Source organism: Ailuropoda melanoleuca, chromosome X, assembly GCF_002007445.2.
Source record: "Ailuropoda melanoleuca isolate Jingjing chromosome X, ASM200744v2, whole genome shotgun sequence".
In the NCBI taxonomy this organism is placed as follows: Eukaryota; Metazoa; Chordata; class Mammalia; order Carnivora; family Ursidae; genus Ailuropoda; species Ailuropoda melanoleuca.
Genome location: NC_048238.1, coordinates 53683612 through 53699718, shown reverse-complemented (window position 1 = coordinate 53699718; position 16107 = coordinate 53683612). Strand labels below are relative to the sequence as shown.

Here is a 16107-nt window from a genome sequence, read left to right as displayed (position 1 = left end):
AGAGAAGGGAAGGCACACTGAATCAGGCAGCTAGGGTGGCCGTGAGAAGGGAGCAGCTCAGAAGTGATTATCAAGCAGTAGGAGTATTATCTGAAATCGGACAGAAAGTTCTAACACGGAATGTGGATGGGTGTGGTTCATTGCCCTCCTGAAGCACACGTGTGCATGTGTGTGTTCCAAAATTGTGCATAAGCAAATGTCAAATCCAGGTGATGCTCAAATCCTTCCCTCATATATCAAACGCATTGGAATAAATTTGTGTTTTCAGAACAACTGTGATAGCAGAACCGTTTATTCCACTATAAATTATAGTGGTTTTTTTTTCCTTTTTGTGTTTTGTTTTTTGCTTTTCTTTGGTATTACTAATCTACAGCAAATTATTAAGCAAAAAATGTGAACTTCACTACAATAGAAACTTATTTTAGCAGTTAAATACAGTTTTAAATCCAGTACATGTAAAGGCAAGAAGCTGTATTTCGAGTAGTGGATAAAAACAAGCCTGTGGAGGCAGGCCGACTTGGGCTTAAATCTGGGCTCAACCTTACACTTGCTGTGTCATCTTCCACAAGTTCATAACCTCTTTGAGCCTTACTTTTTCAGTAAAAAGGCTTTAACTGCCTATACCTCCTAGGATGGTTATTAAAATTAAAGGTGTTATCCGCAACTAATGAATCATTGAACATTACAGCAAAAACAAATGATGTATGTTACCTAATTGAATTTAAATTAAAAAAATTAAATGTGTTAAAGCGCACAAAATTTCTAGCATAGTATCTGGCCTGTAATAAGCATTTGGTAAATGCTACTCTCCTTTCTTCTCCCTTATCCCAGGTGAATATGCTCTTTTGCAATAGGAACTTCTTTGGCTACAACCCTCCGTGAGATCCCCGGAGGGAACTCTATAGAATTTTTTCCCCCTTTCTTTTATCTACAGGTTCAAGAATATAGAGAGGCTCTTGAAGCAGTCCTCATCAAGGGCAAAAATGGAGTCCCACTTTTGCCAGAGCTGTACAGTGTTCCTGCAGACAGGGTGAGTTGGATGGTGCCATAACATGGGGCTGGGAGAAGGAGAGCCATACCTCAACGGGACTGCCTCATTTAAGTCAAATAATTTTTAATTTTCCGACTTCAATGTTCTAAAAGTTTGTCTTTCAGTAAAAGGTGATGAAAATATGATTTTAGTCCTTTCAAAATAAATTTTTAAACAGTCCCAATTATGGCGCCATTGCATTGTGAGACAAGGGCAAGACCTAACGTTACAACGATGGTTTTATGGGTGTATACTTATCCTCAGACTCATCAAGATGCATACATTAAATATGTAGGGCCTTTTTATATGTCAACCATACCTCAATTTTAAAAAAATTAATTGTTCAGAGATGGATTTTTTTTAAAAAAAGACCAAACCTTAGGGTTGAGGATGATGTGGAGTTCAGTAAACGGAACTAGAATGATGTTCTCTGTGAACTCTCAGCATTTGGTATTCTCTGCTTTGAGGCCAGTAATCTGGGATTGTTTGAGTAGATCAGGCTTGGAAAATGAATTTTGTCTTCATTTTCCCACAATGCCAGTTGGGAGCACCATTGTTCCTCTTCTCCATTACGAAGGAGCATTAGCCAGGGAGAGTTGCAGTCTTCCATTCTAGTGGAGATGGATGGAATAAGCTACTAGCAGCATCAGCAGCATCACCTAAGCGCTTGTAAGAAATGCAGATCTCAGGGCCCTCCTCCACACCTACTCAGTCAGAATCTGCCTTTGGACAAGATCCTCAAGTGATCTGTATGTACACACATTTAGAGGACCCCTTCCCTAGACTGTAGTCATAGTGCTGGACTTTTCAGTGCATTGCATATGTAACTTTTACAGGGTATGAGTCACAATCCAGATTCAGCCTTTTTATTGTCTAGTATCTCTAACCTTCTGTCACCTTTTTCTTTTAGGTTGATGAAGAATATCAAAATCCTCACACTGTGGACCGAGTCCCCATGGGCAAGTTGCCTCATATGTGGGGTCAGTCTCTGTACATCTTAGGAAGTTTGATGGCAGAGGTAAGGGGAAACTTCAAGGATCTTCCACTTTTTTTCTCCTTTAGTCATTATAATAATCAGATTTGTGAGTAGCTCATTAAATCTGGATCTGTCTTTTGCCTTTTATATTCTGCCTTGATTATATATTTTCCTCCAGGTCAGGTCCTTAGAGTAGGAGCATGGCCAATCCTCGACAAAAATCTTTTCCCCCAACCATGTCTCTCCTACTGCCCAGGGCTTCCTACCTTGGCACTGTGCGTAGAGCTGCTCTTCGATCAGGGCCTCAGTCTGGTCCTTTCAACACCCCCCCTCCCGCCGCTCAAGTGCCTTGCCTCGTGACTGATGGGTGCACCTGTGCTTAGATAGTATGTGGACTGATAATGGATTTAAGTACTAACCTGTTCAAGCAACATAATGTTTCATTATCTAATAGAATAAACTGATAAGATAATTTTAGGCAGCATGAAAAGTGGTTGGGAACATCATAGTTTTTAAAAATTTATCCTTTGTGTACTTTTTGCTGTGGGGCTTTTTAAATGTTTTTTATGTTAAATTCTGTTGAAACAGCCCTTTTTTTGCTTTTTTAAAAAAGATTTCTTCATTTATTTTAGAAAGAGAGGGAGCCGGTGTGTGCAAGCAGAGGGAGGGGCAGCGAGAGAGGGAGAGAAATCCTCAAACAAACTCCCCGCTGACCACAGAGCCCCACACAGGGCTTGATCACAGGACCCCAAGATCATGACCTGAGCCGAAATCAAGAGTCAGATGCTCATTAACTGAGCCACCCAGGAGCCCCTTGGTTGAAACAGCTCTTAATGAAGCACTTGGGAATTTAGTACTTAATGTCCAGCTTATTTTTGATATTGTGAGCTAAGTAAGGGTTCTCTTTCTCAATGTTTTCCAGATTTACTGACCAATCTATTTCCCCATCATAAGTTATTATGGTAATCTGTAACTGAGGCTCCTAGAAGATCCGAGGTGGAACTTAGCTATCCTTTCTCAGCCAGACTCTTTGACCTGTTTATATATGACTGTTTATTTTCTGCAGCTGTTTTTGTTCACTCTGTTTCGGTTTTTTTCTGTTTTATTGAGATATAATTGACATACATCAATGTACATTTCAGGTATATAGCATAAAGTTTTGATTATCTTTGATATTATGATATTATGAATAATGTAGTGATAATGAGCAGAAGACTTTCTCATTAAATTAGATGTGTGAAAAAAAGAGGAGGTGAACGGTGTTTTTAAGAGTAAAATGGGCAAGTTCATCCCATTTCATCAAGGACAGAAATTCAAGTCAAAAGATATCTGCTGGGGCACCTGGGTGGCTCAGTCAGTTGAGCATCTGACTCTTGCTTTCAGCTCAGGTTATAATCTCAGGGTCCTGGGATCGAGCCCCACATTGGGCTCTGTGCTCAGTGCAGAGTCTACTGGAGATTCTCTCCCTCTCCCTCTCCCTCTGCTCCTCCCCCTGCTCTCTCTCTCTCTCTCTCTCTCAAATAAATAAATAAAATCTCTTAAAAAAAAGATATCTGCTGAGCAGAAAGTATAGCAGTCACATGAATAAATGAGAAAACAATAAAACTTAAATTATTGATAATGAGCATTGTGGTCTGATTGTCTAATTATATACATCCAGAGAAGGTGGAGGTATAACTAAAAAAAAAAAACCGTTCTGCTTATCACTTGTACCCCTCTATTTCCAAAAAAGAACTTGGGGCCACAACTAGAAATTAATTCCAGAAGAAATTAATTTGGATGTGAATTCAGGAGTTCAAACATTTTTTATATAGTGAAGGTATTTGTTTCCTTTCTATACTTGACTCTCTCTTGTCATAGGGCAGGTTTTTGGCACTGGTACATTTTTCTCCTCAAACATTAGCTTTTTCTGTGAGAAATAATAATCTGCCTTTTTATGGTTTTTCTTTAGGGATTTTTAGCTCCTGGAGAAGTTGATCCCCTGAATCGAAGGTTTTCTACAGTACCAAAGCCAGATGTTGTGGTTCAAGGTATGGGTTCTTATTCCCAGCAGCAGAAACTTTATATTAACGATTTGTTTTGGACCAGTAAATGATGGCTTTACTGTTTATCATGGGTTTTGTTAGGCTTCAAAAAGTATACAATGAACTCGGCTCTTTTTGGCTTCAAGATTGCTATTAATCCGAATCATGAACAAATGCTTAATAAATGATGTTTTTTGGCACTCTTAACCACCACTTTCTTCCAGAAACTCTTTTCATTGTCATATTTAAGCCTTTAGATTCTCTCTGCTTTCTTTCTGAACATTCCTTCTGTGCTTTTTCTGTTAGTACTCCTTTCTTCTCATGCCCTTTTAATGGTTGTGTACTTACACTGTTGTCTCTCTGTATTTACACTCTGTGTTAGTTGGCTAGTGCTGCCTCCTTCAGAATACATTTGCTTCCATGAATCCAACTTATTCCTTCTTTGCAGAGTACTGGAAACCTTTATTTTTGGTTCCTAACAACTTAAATTTTGAGGTATCTACTCTATGCAAAACACTGGGCTAAGCTCTATAAACATTTTAAGAATTCTAGTCCCAATATCTATAAAACATCTTTATCACTTATACTTCAAATGCAAAACTGATCTCTTTTGTCTCCATCCCATCCTTTCCCCTCTCCCATGACAAGCAGATCTTTCTACCTTCCTTATCTCTTGTAGTGACTATTATTTTAGTCTCCTATATAAAGTTCCAGGTGATTTTTGACTCTGCAAGGACACAATCCAGTATGGTACTAAGCTCCTATAAAATGTCTCTGGTCACTTGACTTTCGGGTTGGTGCTATATGGGAAATAATCCTGTGTATTTTACTCTTCCCTTCCCATGAGACACTTTGTTCTCCTTTGAGGCTTATGACATCTCGCTGTATTGATCTGGTGGCTCTAATTCATTCATTTAGCTTATAGCCTTCGTCTTCTTCCCCAATTCCTGCCATAGTGCTAAATTTCAGCATCATGATAAGTGCCATCTAACATTTTAGCCTCAAAATTCTTGGATACCCATAACCCTAGTGGCCTTTCCCTCCACCTCTATGTTACCCACTCATTTTGAGAACCAAACTTTAGAACTATTCCACTTCGTATATCTTCCATTCCAGAAAATTCCAGTTTATGGTCATAGCTATATACTATTTCAGTTTTCTTTTTCTACCCATGGTACTGTATCTGTTGTCTCCGAGTCTGCTCTTCCCTATTTGTTGATCATTTAAATATCTTAATCACCCATGTACCATAATTCTGCTATACCCACCAGGAAAATCAGCCCCATGTCAATCTTACAGTCTGCATTTTCTTTTTCTATTAAGTTTTTTAATTCCAGTATAGTTAACATACAATGTTATATTAGAATTGGATGTACAATATAGTGATTCAACCATTCTATACATAACTCAGTGCTCATCATGGTAAGTGTGCTCTTAATCCCCATCACCTATTTCAGCCATCCCTCCACCCACCTCCCCTCTGATAACCATCAGTTTGTTCTCTATAATTAAGAGTCTCTTTCTTGGTTTGTCTCTCTCTCTTTCTTTTCCTTTGCTTCTTCTTTTATTTCTTAAATTCCATATATGAGTAAAATCATATGCTATTTCTCTTTCTCTGACTTATTTCACTTAGCATTATTCTCCCTAGCTCCATCCATGTTGTTGTCACAAATGGCAAGATTTCATTCTTTTCTATGGCTAAATAATATTCCATTATGTGTATATATATACACACACACACACACACACACACATACACGACCTCTTCTTTATTCATCTGTCGATGGATGTTTGGGCTGCCTCCATAATATGACTATTGTAGACAATGCTGCCGTAAATATAAGGGTGCAGGTATCCCTTCGAATTAGTATTTTTATATTCTTTGCTTAAATACCCAGTAGTGTGATTACTGGATCATAGGGTAGTTCTATTTTTACTTTTTAAGGAAACTCCATACTGTTTGCCACAGTAGCTGCAGCAGCTTGCATTCCCACCAACAGTGCAAGAGGGTTCGTTTTTCTCCACATCTCAACAGCACTTGTTGTTTGTTATGTTTTTGATTTCAGCCATTCTGAGAGGTGTGAGGTGATTATCTCATTGTAGGTTTGATTTGCATTTCCCTGATGATGAGTGATGTTGAGCATCTTTTCATGTGTCTGTTGGCCATCAGTATGTCTTCCTTGGAGAAATGTCTGTTTATGTCTTCTGCCCATTTTTTAATTGGATTATGTGTTTTTTGGGTGTTGACTTATATCAGTTCTTGATATATTTTTATACTAACCCTTTATCAGATATGTCATTTGCAAATATCTTCTCCCATTCAGTAGCTTGTCTTTTAGCTTCGTTGATTGTTCCCTTTGCTGTGCAAAAGCTTCTTATTTTGATGTAGTTACAATAGTTTATTTTTGCTTTTGTTTCCCTTGCCTCTGGAGACATAACTAGAGAGAAGTTGCTATGGCCTAGGTCAAAGAGGTTGCTGCTTGTGTTCTCCTTTAGGATTTTGATGGTTTCCTGTTTCACATTTAGGTCTTTTATCCATTTTGAGTTTATTTTTGTGCATGGTGTAAGAAAGTGATCTAGTTTCATTCTTTTGCATGTAGCCATCCAGCTTTCCCAGCACCATTTATTGAAGAGACTGTCCTTTTCCCATTGCATATTCTTTCCTCCTTCATTGAAGATTAATTGACCATATCATTGAGTTTATTTCTGAGTTTTTTATTCTGTTCTATTGATCTATGTGTCTATTTTTATGCCAGTACCATACTGTTTTGATCACTACAGCTTTGTAATATAACTTGGAGTCTGGAATTGTGAGACCTCCCATTTTGTTTTTCTTTTTTGAGGTTCACTTGCCTGTTTGGAGTCTTTTGTGGTTCCATACAAATTTTAGGACTGTTTGTTCTAGTTCTATGAAAAGTGCTGTAGGTATTTTGATAGAAATTGCATTAAATCTATAGATTGTTTTGGGTAGTATGGATATTTTAACAATATTTGTTCTTCTAAGCCATGAGCATGGAATGTCTTTCCCTTTCTTTTCATTGTCTTGAATTTCTTTCATCAGCATTTCATAGTTTTCAGAGTGCAGGTCTTTTACCTTTTTGGTTAAGTTTAGTCATAGATATTTTATTATTCTTGGTGAAATTGTAAAAGGGACTGTTTTTTTTAATTTCATTTTCTGTAGCTTCATTATTAGTGTATAGGGATGCAACAGATTTCTGTACATAGATTTTGTGTCCTGTGACTTGTCTGAATTCATTTATCAGTTTTAGTAGTTTTTTGTTGGAGTCTTTAGGGTTTTCTGTATAGAGAATCATGTCATCAACAAATGCTGAAAATTTTATTTCTTCCTTACCAATTTGGATGCCTTTTATTTCTTTTTGTTGTCTGATTGCTATAGCTAGGACTTCCAGTACTATGTTGAATAAAGTGATAAGAGTGGACATCCTTGTCTTCTTACTGACTTTAGGGGAAAAGCTCTCAGTTCACCCCCATTAAGGATGATGTTACCTGTGGGTTTTTCATAAATGGCCTTTATTATGTTGAGGTATGTTTCGTCTAAATCTATTTGGTTGAGGGTTTTTATCATAAATGTATGTTGTACTCTGTCAAATGCTTTTTTTGCATTTATTGAAATGATCATATGGTTCTTATCCTTTCTCCTACTGATGTGATGTATCACATTGATTGATTTGCAAATATTGAACCATCCTTGCATCCCAGGAATAAATCCCAATTGATCATGGTAAATTTTTTTTAAAATGTGTTGTTGGATTTGGTTTGCTAGTATTTTGTTGAGGATTTTTGCTTGTATATTTATGAGAAATATCGGCCTCTAGTTCTCTTTCTTTTGTGGTGTCTTTATCTCGTTTTGGTATTATGGTGATACTAGCCTCACAGAATGAATTTGGAAGTTTTCTTCCTCTTCTGACTTTTGGAATAGTTTGGGAAGAATAGGTATTAACTCTTTTCTAAATGTTTGGTAGAATTTGCTTGTGAAGCCCTCTGGTCCTGGACTTTTTGTTTGTTGGGGTTTTTTTGGTTACTGATCAGTTTCATTGCTGGTAGTTGGTCTGTTCAAATTTACTATTTTTCCTGCTTCAGTTTTAGTAGGTTATATGCTTCTAGGAATTTATCCATTTCTTCTCACTTGTCCACTTTGTTGGCATATAGTTTTTCATAATGTTCTCTTACAATTCTTTGTATTTCTGTGGCATCAGTTGTTATTTCTCCTCTTTCATTTCTGATTTTTTTTAAAGATTTTATTTATTTATTTACTTTTCAGAGAGAGAGAGAGAGAGCACAAGCAGGGAGAGCAACAGGCAGAGGAAGCAGAGCAGGCAGAGGGAGAAGCAAGCTCCCCGCTGAGCAAGGAGCCCGATGCGGGACTTGATCCCAGGATCCTGGGATCATGACCTGAACTAAGGCAGACGTTTAACCGACTGAGCCACCCAGGCATCCCTATTTCTGATTTTCTTTATTTGGGTCTTCTCTCTTCTTTTCTTGATAAGTCTGGTTAGAGATCTATCAATTTTGTTGATCTTTTCAAAGAACCAGCTACTGCTTTCATTGATCGTTCTATTGTTTTTTCAATTTGTGTATCATTTATTTCTGCTCTAATCTTCATTATTTCCTTCTGACTGCTGGCTTTGGGTTTTGTTTGTTCTTTTTCTAGCTCCAGTAAGTGTAACGTTAGGTTGTTTGAGATTTTTCTTGCTTCTCGTGGTAGGCTTGTATTGCTGTGAACGTCCATCTTGGAACCATTTTTGCTGCATCCCAAAGATTTTGGACCATTGTGTTTTCATTTTCATTTGTTTCTATGGAATTTTTTATTTCTTCTTTGATTTCCTGGTCGAACCATTCATTGTTTAGTCACATGTTATTTAACCTCCAAGTATTTATGTGCTTTCTAAATTTTTTCTTGTATTTGATTTCTAGTTTCTTAGTGTTGTGGTAAGAAAATGCGCCTGGTATGACTTTGGCCTTTTTTAATTTTTTGAGACTTGTTCTGTGGCCTAATATGTGATCTACTCTGGAGGATGTTCCATGTGCACTTGAAAAGAATGTGTATTCTCATGTTTTAAGATGGAGTGTTCTGAAAATATCTGTTAAATCCATTTAGTCCAGTGTGTCATTTACAACCACTGTTTTTCCTTGTTGATTTTGTTTGGATGAACTGTCCATTGAAGTAAGTGGGGTGGTAAAGCCCCCAACTATTATTGTATTCCTGTCAATTAGTTTCTTTATGTTTGTTATTAATAGTTTTATGTATTTGGGTATAAAATGCAACTGATTTCTGAGCATTGATTTTGTATCCCACCACATTACTGAATTGCTCTATAATTTCTAGTAGTTTGGGGGTGGATTCTTTTGGGTTTTCCATATAGAGTATCATGTCATCTCTGAAGAGAGACAGTTTGACTTCTTCTTTGCCAATTTGGATACCTTTTATCCCTTTTTGTTGTCTGATTGCTGTTGCAAGGACTTCTAGTACTATGTTGAATAATAGTGGTGAGAGTGGACATCCTTGTCATGTTCCTGATCTTATGGGAAAGGCTTCCAGCTTTTCCCCATTGAGAATGATGTTTGCTGTAGGCTTTTCATAGATGGTTTTTATGAGATTGAGGAATGTACCCTCTATCCCTACACTCTGAAGGGTTTTAATCAGGAAAGGATGCTGTATTTTGTCAAATGCTTTTTCTGCATCTATTGAGAGGATCATATGATTCTTGGCTTTTTTCTTGTTGATATGATCTATCACACTGATAGATTTGCGAATGTTGAACCACCCTTGCATCCCAGGGATGAATCCCACTTGGTCATGATGGATAATCATTTTAATGTACTGTTGGATCCTATTAGCTAGGATCTTGTTGAGAATTTTGGTGTCCATATTCATTGGGGATAGGTCTGTAATTCTCCTTTTTGATGGGGTCTTTGCCTGGTTTGGGTATCAAGGTAATATTGGCCTCATAGAATGAGTTGGTGCTCCAGTGTTTGGTGTATAAATATTTATAGTTGTTATATCCTCTTTTGGATTGTCCCCTTTATTATTAAATAGTGTCCTTCTTTGTTGCTTATTATAACCTTTGTTTTAAAGTCTAGTTTGTCTGATATAAATATTGTTACCCCAGCTTCCTTTTGACCTCTGTTTGCATGATAAATATTTCTCTATCTCTTCACTTTTAATCTGCCAGGTGTCTTTAGGTCTGAAAGGAGTCCTTGTCGTCAGGATATAGATGGGTCTTATTTTTTTTTTTCATCCTGTCACCCTCAGTCTTTTGATTGAAGCATTTAGTCCATTTACATTTAAATTAATTATTGTTAGTTATGTATTTATTGCCATTTTGTTACTTGTTTTTGTGGTTGTTTTTGTAGTTTTTCTCCGATCCTTTCTTCTCTTGCTTTCTTTCATGGTTTGTTGCCTTTCTTTAGTAATATACTTGGATTCCTTTCTCTTTATTCTCTGCATATCTACTAGTGGTTTGGGATTTGTGATTCCCATTAGGCGTGTATATAACATCTTCTGCATATAGCAGTCTATATAGGTTATGGTTATGTTTGAACCCATTCTTTATTCGTCTCCCCCACACACACACATTTTAGGTATATGGTGTCATATTTTACATCCTTTTATTTTATGAATCCCTTGACTGATTTTTACAGAAATACTTATTGTCACTGCTTTTGTTTTTTTTTACTTTTCATACTCTCACTTATGGTCTTTCTTTTCTGCTCATTTCTTGTAGAGCTGGTTTAGTGGTCATGAACTCCTCTAGTTTTTGTTGAGAAACTCTTTCTCTCTCCTTCTATTCTGAATGATAGCCTTGTTAGATAGAGTAATCTTGGCTGAAGATTTTTCCCTTTCAGTATTTTGAATATATCATGCCATTCTCTTCTGGCCTGCAAAGTTTCTGCTGAAAAATCTGATAGTCTTACGGGGTTTCCCTTGTATGTAAATGTCTTCTCTCTTGCTGCTTTTAAAATCCTTTTTTTAAATCTATTTTTTGCTATTTTAACTAGTATGTGTCTCAGTGTGGACTTCCTACGGTTGAATTTTTGTGGGGATCTCTGTGCCTCTTGGGTGTGGATGTTTCCTTCTCCAGATTAGGGAAGTTTTCAGCTATTATTTCTTCAAATAAATTTTATACCTCCTTTTCTCTCTTTTCTTCTTCTGGGATCCCTATAATGTGAATGATATTACCTTGATGGCATCACTGAGTTCCCTAAGACTATTCTCAGTTTGTATAATTTTTTTTCCTCTCATTTGCTCAGCTTGGTTACTTTCCATTACTCTGTCTTCTAGGTCATTAATTCATTTTTTACTTCCTCTAGCCTGCTATTTATTACATCAAGTGTATTTTTAATTTCTGTTATTGTTTTCTTTATCTCTGATTGGTTCGTTTTTATCTCTTTGTTAAAGGTCTCCCTGATGTCCTCCACTCTTTTCTCAAGGTCAATGAGTATCTTCATGATCATTACTTTAAATTCTCTACCAGGCATACTACTTATATCTGTTTCACTTAGCTCTCTTGCTATGGCTTGGTCCCTTTCTTTCTTTTGTGACATATTCCTCTGTCTCCTCATTTTGTCTACTCTCTGTGTCTGCTTTTGTGTTAGGAATTCAGCTATTTCTGTTGCTCTTAATGATCATAGCCTTATGAAGAAGAGGTCCTGTAGTGCCCTGCAGTGCAGTGTCCCATTCCCAAGGACATGGTGCTTCAGGGGGTATCTCGTATGTGTGCTGTGTATGCCCTGCTCTTGAGTCCTGGCCTCTTTTTCCTTCAGTCCAGTTGTCTGCAGAGTCTCTCTTTGCCTGTTGTGGGCAGTGTTTGCTCCTCAGCTGGGTGCGGCATGCTTTAACAAGGTGTATACCTGTCAGCTTGCAAAATGAGACCTGTCACCACCACTGGAACTTCAGTCCCACAGAACATGTGGATTGGGAGATAAGGTGTTGGTGGGGTTTGCACCTGTGTTCTGGGGAAGGGGCCTTGCAGCACTATGACTGAGGCAGGCTTGACTGGAAAGGGTGGATCCACCCAAGCACCAGGGTGACAGGGTTTGGTGTATGCAAGTTAGGTAGCAAGTTTCAGTGCTGTGCTGGTTCCTGTGTAGGTAGCCGTGTGTTTATGCTGAGGGGTGGAGGGCAATGGTGCCTGCCAGCTCCTTTATTCCTAGAGGGGTCTTCCTGTGATCCCTGCCTCTCCAGGACATGCTCTGAGATGAGTAAATAACTCTCCCTCCCATCTATCCCCAGCATTTTTCAAGCTGCTGTTTCCACGCTGTATCCCTGCTGGCTCTTTGTCCTGTAGTCTCTTAAAGGGTGGGGACTCCACTTCCTAATGCCCTCTGAGTTCTCCCAGAACTGAGATGGCTGATTTTTAAAATTCCAGGCTTTAAGTCCTGCTGGTTGTAAGAATTCACAAAACTCAGTCCCTCTCACTTTCAGAGCCAAACGTTTTGGGGATTCATCTTCCTTGTTCAGGCTTTCCAGTGTGATAGTCTGTTTTTTGCCCTTCTCTGTGCCACCAGCTTCCTCCCCACTGCAGATGGCCATGGTCATTTTGTTCCCAAACCGCGTCTTCACCCTTCCTACTTTCCTCACTGTGGCCTCTTCTCTGCCTTTAGTTGTGGAGTCTATTCTGCCAGTCTTCAGATCATTTTCTGGGTTTTTTACACTGATGTGAGTGTTATCTAGTTCTATCTATGGGATGAGGAAAGCTGAGGGTCCTCCTACTCTGTCTTCTTCCCAGCTTCTTCCAGTCTGCATTTTCTGACCCTGTACCTGGCCTGCTAAAACTACTAGGAAAAAAAAAATCACACAAATGAGCAGATGGTAGCACTGTAATGCTGCAGTCTCCAGCTCACCTAGACTCACAGTGCCCCCTGCTGGTCCTTGTTCTTACTGTTACTCAGTATTTTCATTTTTTTCAACCACTATTCCAAACCTGTTTTCAACCTCATCCCTTATGTTCATCCTCTTTCTTGCCTGCTACCAAGGTTAGCTGTCTTAGTCTAACTAGATAATATTCTCATTGTTGTCAGTTTCCCAGCCCCCCACCACAATCTTACTTGTATTTTCACTCATCCTTGTATCCTTTTCTCTGGTCTCAGAAAAGGTGTTTCTTCTCTTCGAGGCGAACTCCTCCTTCTAATGCTTGATCCTGTCCTCTTCCCCAGCCTTCTTAGAAACCTACTCTTTCCTGTTTCTTCAAACTCTTCCATCTCTGTTGGTTCTGGTTTTTAGTTTATTTACATATTCCTCTCCCTCTAGTTATCCTATCTTTCCTTTCTCATCCGAATTTCTGCTTCTTTATAGTCCATGCATTCTGCAGTCCTTTCCAGTCTAGCTTATTATTCCTCTGAAAATGCTTTTGCTTAAGTTATTGAAAAATTCAGTAAGTATTTTTCTTTTTTTTTTTATTATGATATGTTAGTCACCATACAGTACATCATTAGCTTTTGATGTAGTGTTCCATGATTCATTGTCTGCGTATAACACCCAGTGCTCCATGCAGCACATCCCCTTCTTAATACCCACCCCTGCGGTAATCCACCCCCCACCCCCTTCCCCTCTAAAACCCTCAGTCTGTTTCCCTGGAGTCCACAGTCTCTCATGGTTCATCTCCCCCTCCATTTCCCCCCTCCTTCATTTTTCCCTTCCTTCTCCTAATGATCTCCCTGCTATTCCTTATGTTCCACAAATAAGTGAAACCATATTTACAATGGAATATTACTCAGCCATCAGAAAGAATGATTACCCAACATTTGCATCAACATGGATGGAACTGGAGGAGATTATGCTAAGTGAAATAAGTCAAGCGGAGTAGGTATCTTTCAATCCACATCTTAGTAAATCTTTCTTTTTCATTTGTTGTTTCTCTTTCTGGAAACTCTTAACTCCCATGTCTTCTGTGATACCATCTCTTGGATCTTTTTCAACCTAAATTTTGCAATTTTCTGTCTCATTCTGGGCTTCCTATTCTTTTTGCCCCTTAGCTGTTGGTATTCCTGGGAGTTCTGTCCATTGACCTTCTAATTAAAATATTTGTTCTTGTCTCTCAACCTCCTCCTATTCCAAACCTTCTCTCTTTTCCTGTCTCCTCAGTTCTTCACTGTCAGAAGATGACTTCACCTCCTATACCATAAAGAAAATATAAGCCTTGGGGAAAAGCTCCTCATTCCCGCCCCAGGCTTTTCCTCGTCTGCCCATTTTTTATATGTTGAACTTCCTCAAGGTTATATCCTGGGTTCTCTTTTCTTTTTCTCTTTGTATACTCCTTGACCCATCTCAGCTCTTTATATGCTAACAACTCCTAAATCTATATCACTGTTCTTTAAGACAGCCCCACTTGTATGTTTCACGTGCACTTTAAACTCCTCATGTCTAAAATTACTCCAGCTGCACCCTCCTACTACTATATCACCCAGGCCTGCTTTTCTCCCTATGTGCCTGTGTCATTAAAGGCACACCATTCTCTTGGTTACACATATAAATATCTGGGGAATCATTCTCAATATCTCCCCCTCTCTCACCTCCTATATTCAATCAGTTAACAAATCCTGGTTTCTTTACCTTCTAATTGATTCTGAAATCCATCTAGTCCTCTCCAGTACCAATGTCATGATCCTAATCTAGGTAATCAGCATCTCTCACTTGTATTAGTGCAATAAATTTTTAAGTGGTATCCCTGTCTTCAGTCTAGGCCCACAACAGTCTATCAGTTTATTCTTTAATCATCAAACATGAATATGTTCTATTTTAAGGTGCAGTTATGGACATATTAATCCTCTGATTACAACTCTACAAGGGTTTCCATTGCCAACCTCCTTCACATGGCTTATAAGGCCCTTTATGATCTGGTACCTGACCCCGTCTCCATTGTCATTTTTTACAATGGCCCCTTCACACTCTGTGCTCCTGCTGTAAAGAACATTTTATAATTCCTAGATCTGCCTTGTTCCATGTTGCCCTTGAGCCTTTGTCTGTGCCATTTCTTCTATCTGAAACAACTCCCTTACTTTTACCTTCACCTTTGCCAGATTAATTTGTATTCAGCCTTCTAGCAGAACTCAGTATCATTTTCTCCAGGGATCACATCTATCTCTGCACTCCTAGCATTTGGCAGTGCTTAGCACATAGTTGGTATTTCCTAAATATTTTATAAAACATAAAGTTTAAAAAAAAAAGCTCAACTGTTGGGGTTGAAAGTGTTCCTAGCGGGGCGCCTGGGTGGCACAGCGGTTAAGCGTCTGCCTTCAGCTCAGGGCGTGATCCCGGCGTTATGGGATCGAGCCCCCACGTCAGGCTCCTCAGCTATGAGCCTGCTTCTTCCTCTCCCACTCCCCCTGCTTGTGTTCCCTCTCTCGCTGGCTGTCTCTATCTCTGTCTAATAAATAAATAAAAAATCTTTAAAAAAAAAAAAAAAGAAAGTGTTCCTAGCTCCCCAAAGTGTCCATTTGCGTCTCTTTCAGCACATTGCCCTCTGCAGGTCCCTGAAGCTCGGTAGAATGCAGTTTGGAAATCATTACCCAAAGATACGATACAAAATCCTTAAAGTGACACACATGCCCTCCATAAAGATCTAGCCTCTGTCTGCCTTTCCAGATTCTTTTTTTTAATCACTGTGCAAAGTATTTTATGCTACAGCAATATTGAAGTGTATGTAGTTCCTCCCCACCCCCCACACATTCTTTTTTCATTTGCATGTTTTATGATCATTGTGTACCTTGTACCTAAAATGAATTTCTCCATCCCTATTCCCTTCTTTCTCCTGGCTAAAATTCATTCTTTCAAACTCAGTTTAGACATCATCGCTTTCAGAAAGCCTTTTCTGAAACCACTCTCTACCTGTCCCAGACTTGATAGGTGTCACTCTTCGGGGCTTACAATGTTTTGTGCACATCTCTAGTTCCCCAGGAACTTATCTAATAATCAGCTTATGTGTGTGTCACTTCTATTACACTGTAAGCTCTTCTAGAGAGACTAACTTATCCATAAATCTCTTTATCCTTAGTGCCTAGCATAGATGTTTGTTAATTAATGAATGGATGACCACGTGTTTTTTCCTGGACTTTCC

At 38.6% G+C, this 16107-nt stretch overlaps 1 protein-coding gene across 9 annotated transcripts in view; it reads left to right on the top strand.

Annotated features, from left to right (window-relative positions):
• PHKA1 (phosphorylase kinase regulatory subunit alpha 1) overlaps window positions 1-16107 on the top strand; it is a 140684-nt gene that overhangs the window by 44910 nt on the left and 79667 nt on the right. For all 9 annotated transcript variants that reach the window (XM_034649624.1, XM_034649623.1, XM_034649625.1 and 6 more), the window contains exons 11-13: window positions 935-1030; window positions 1941-2048; window positions 3958-4036. In XM_034649624.1, the coding sequence (XP_034505515.1) occupies window positions 935-1030; window positions 1941-2048; window positions 3958-4036 (283 nt within the window). The remainder of the gene's footprint in view (window positions 1-934; window positions 1031-1940; window positions 2049-3957; window positions 4037-16107) is intronic.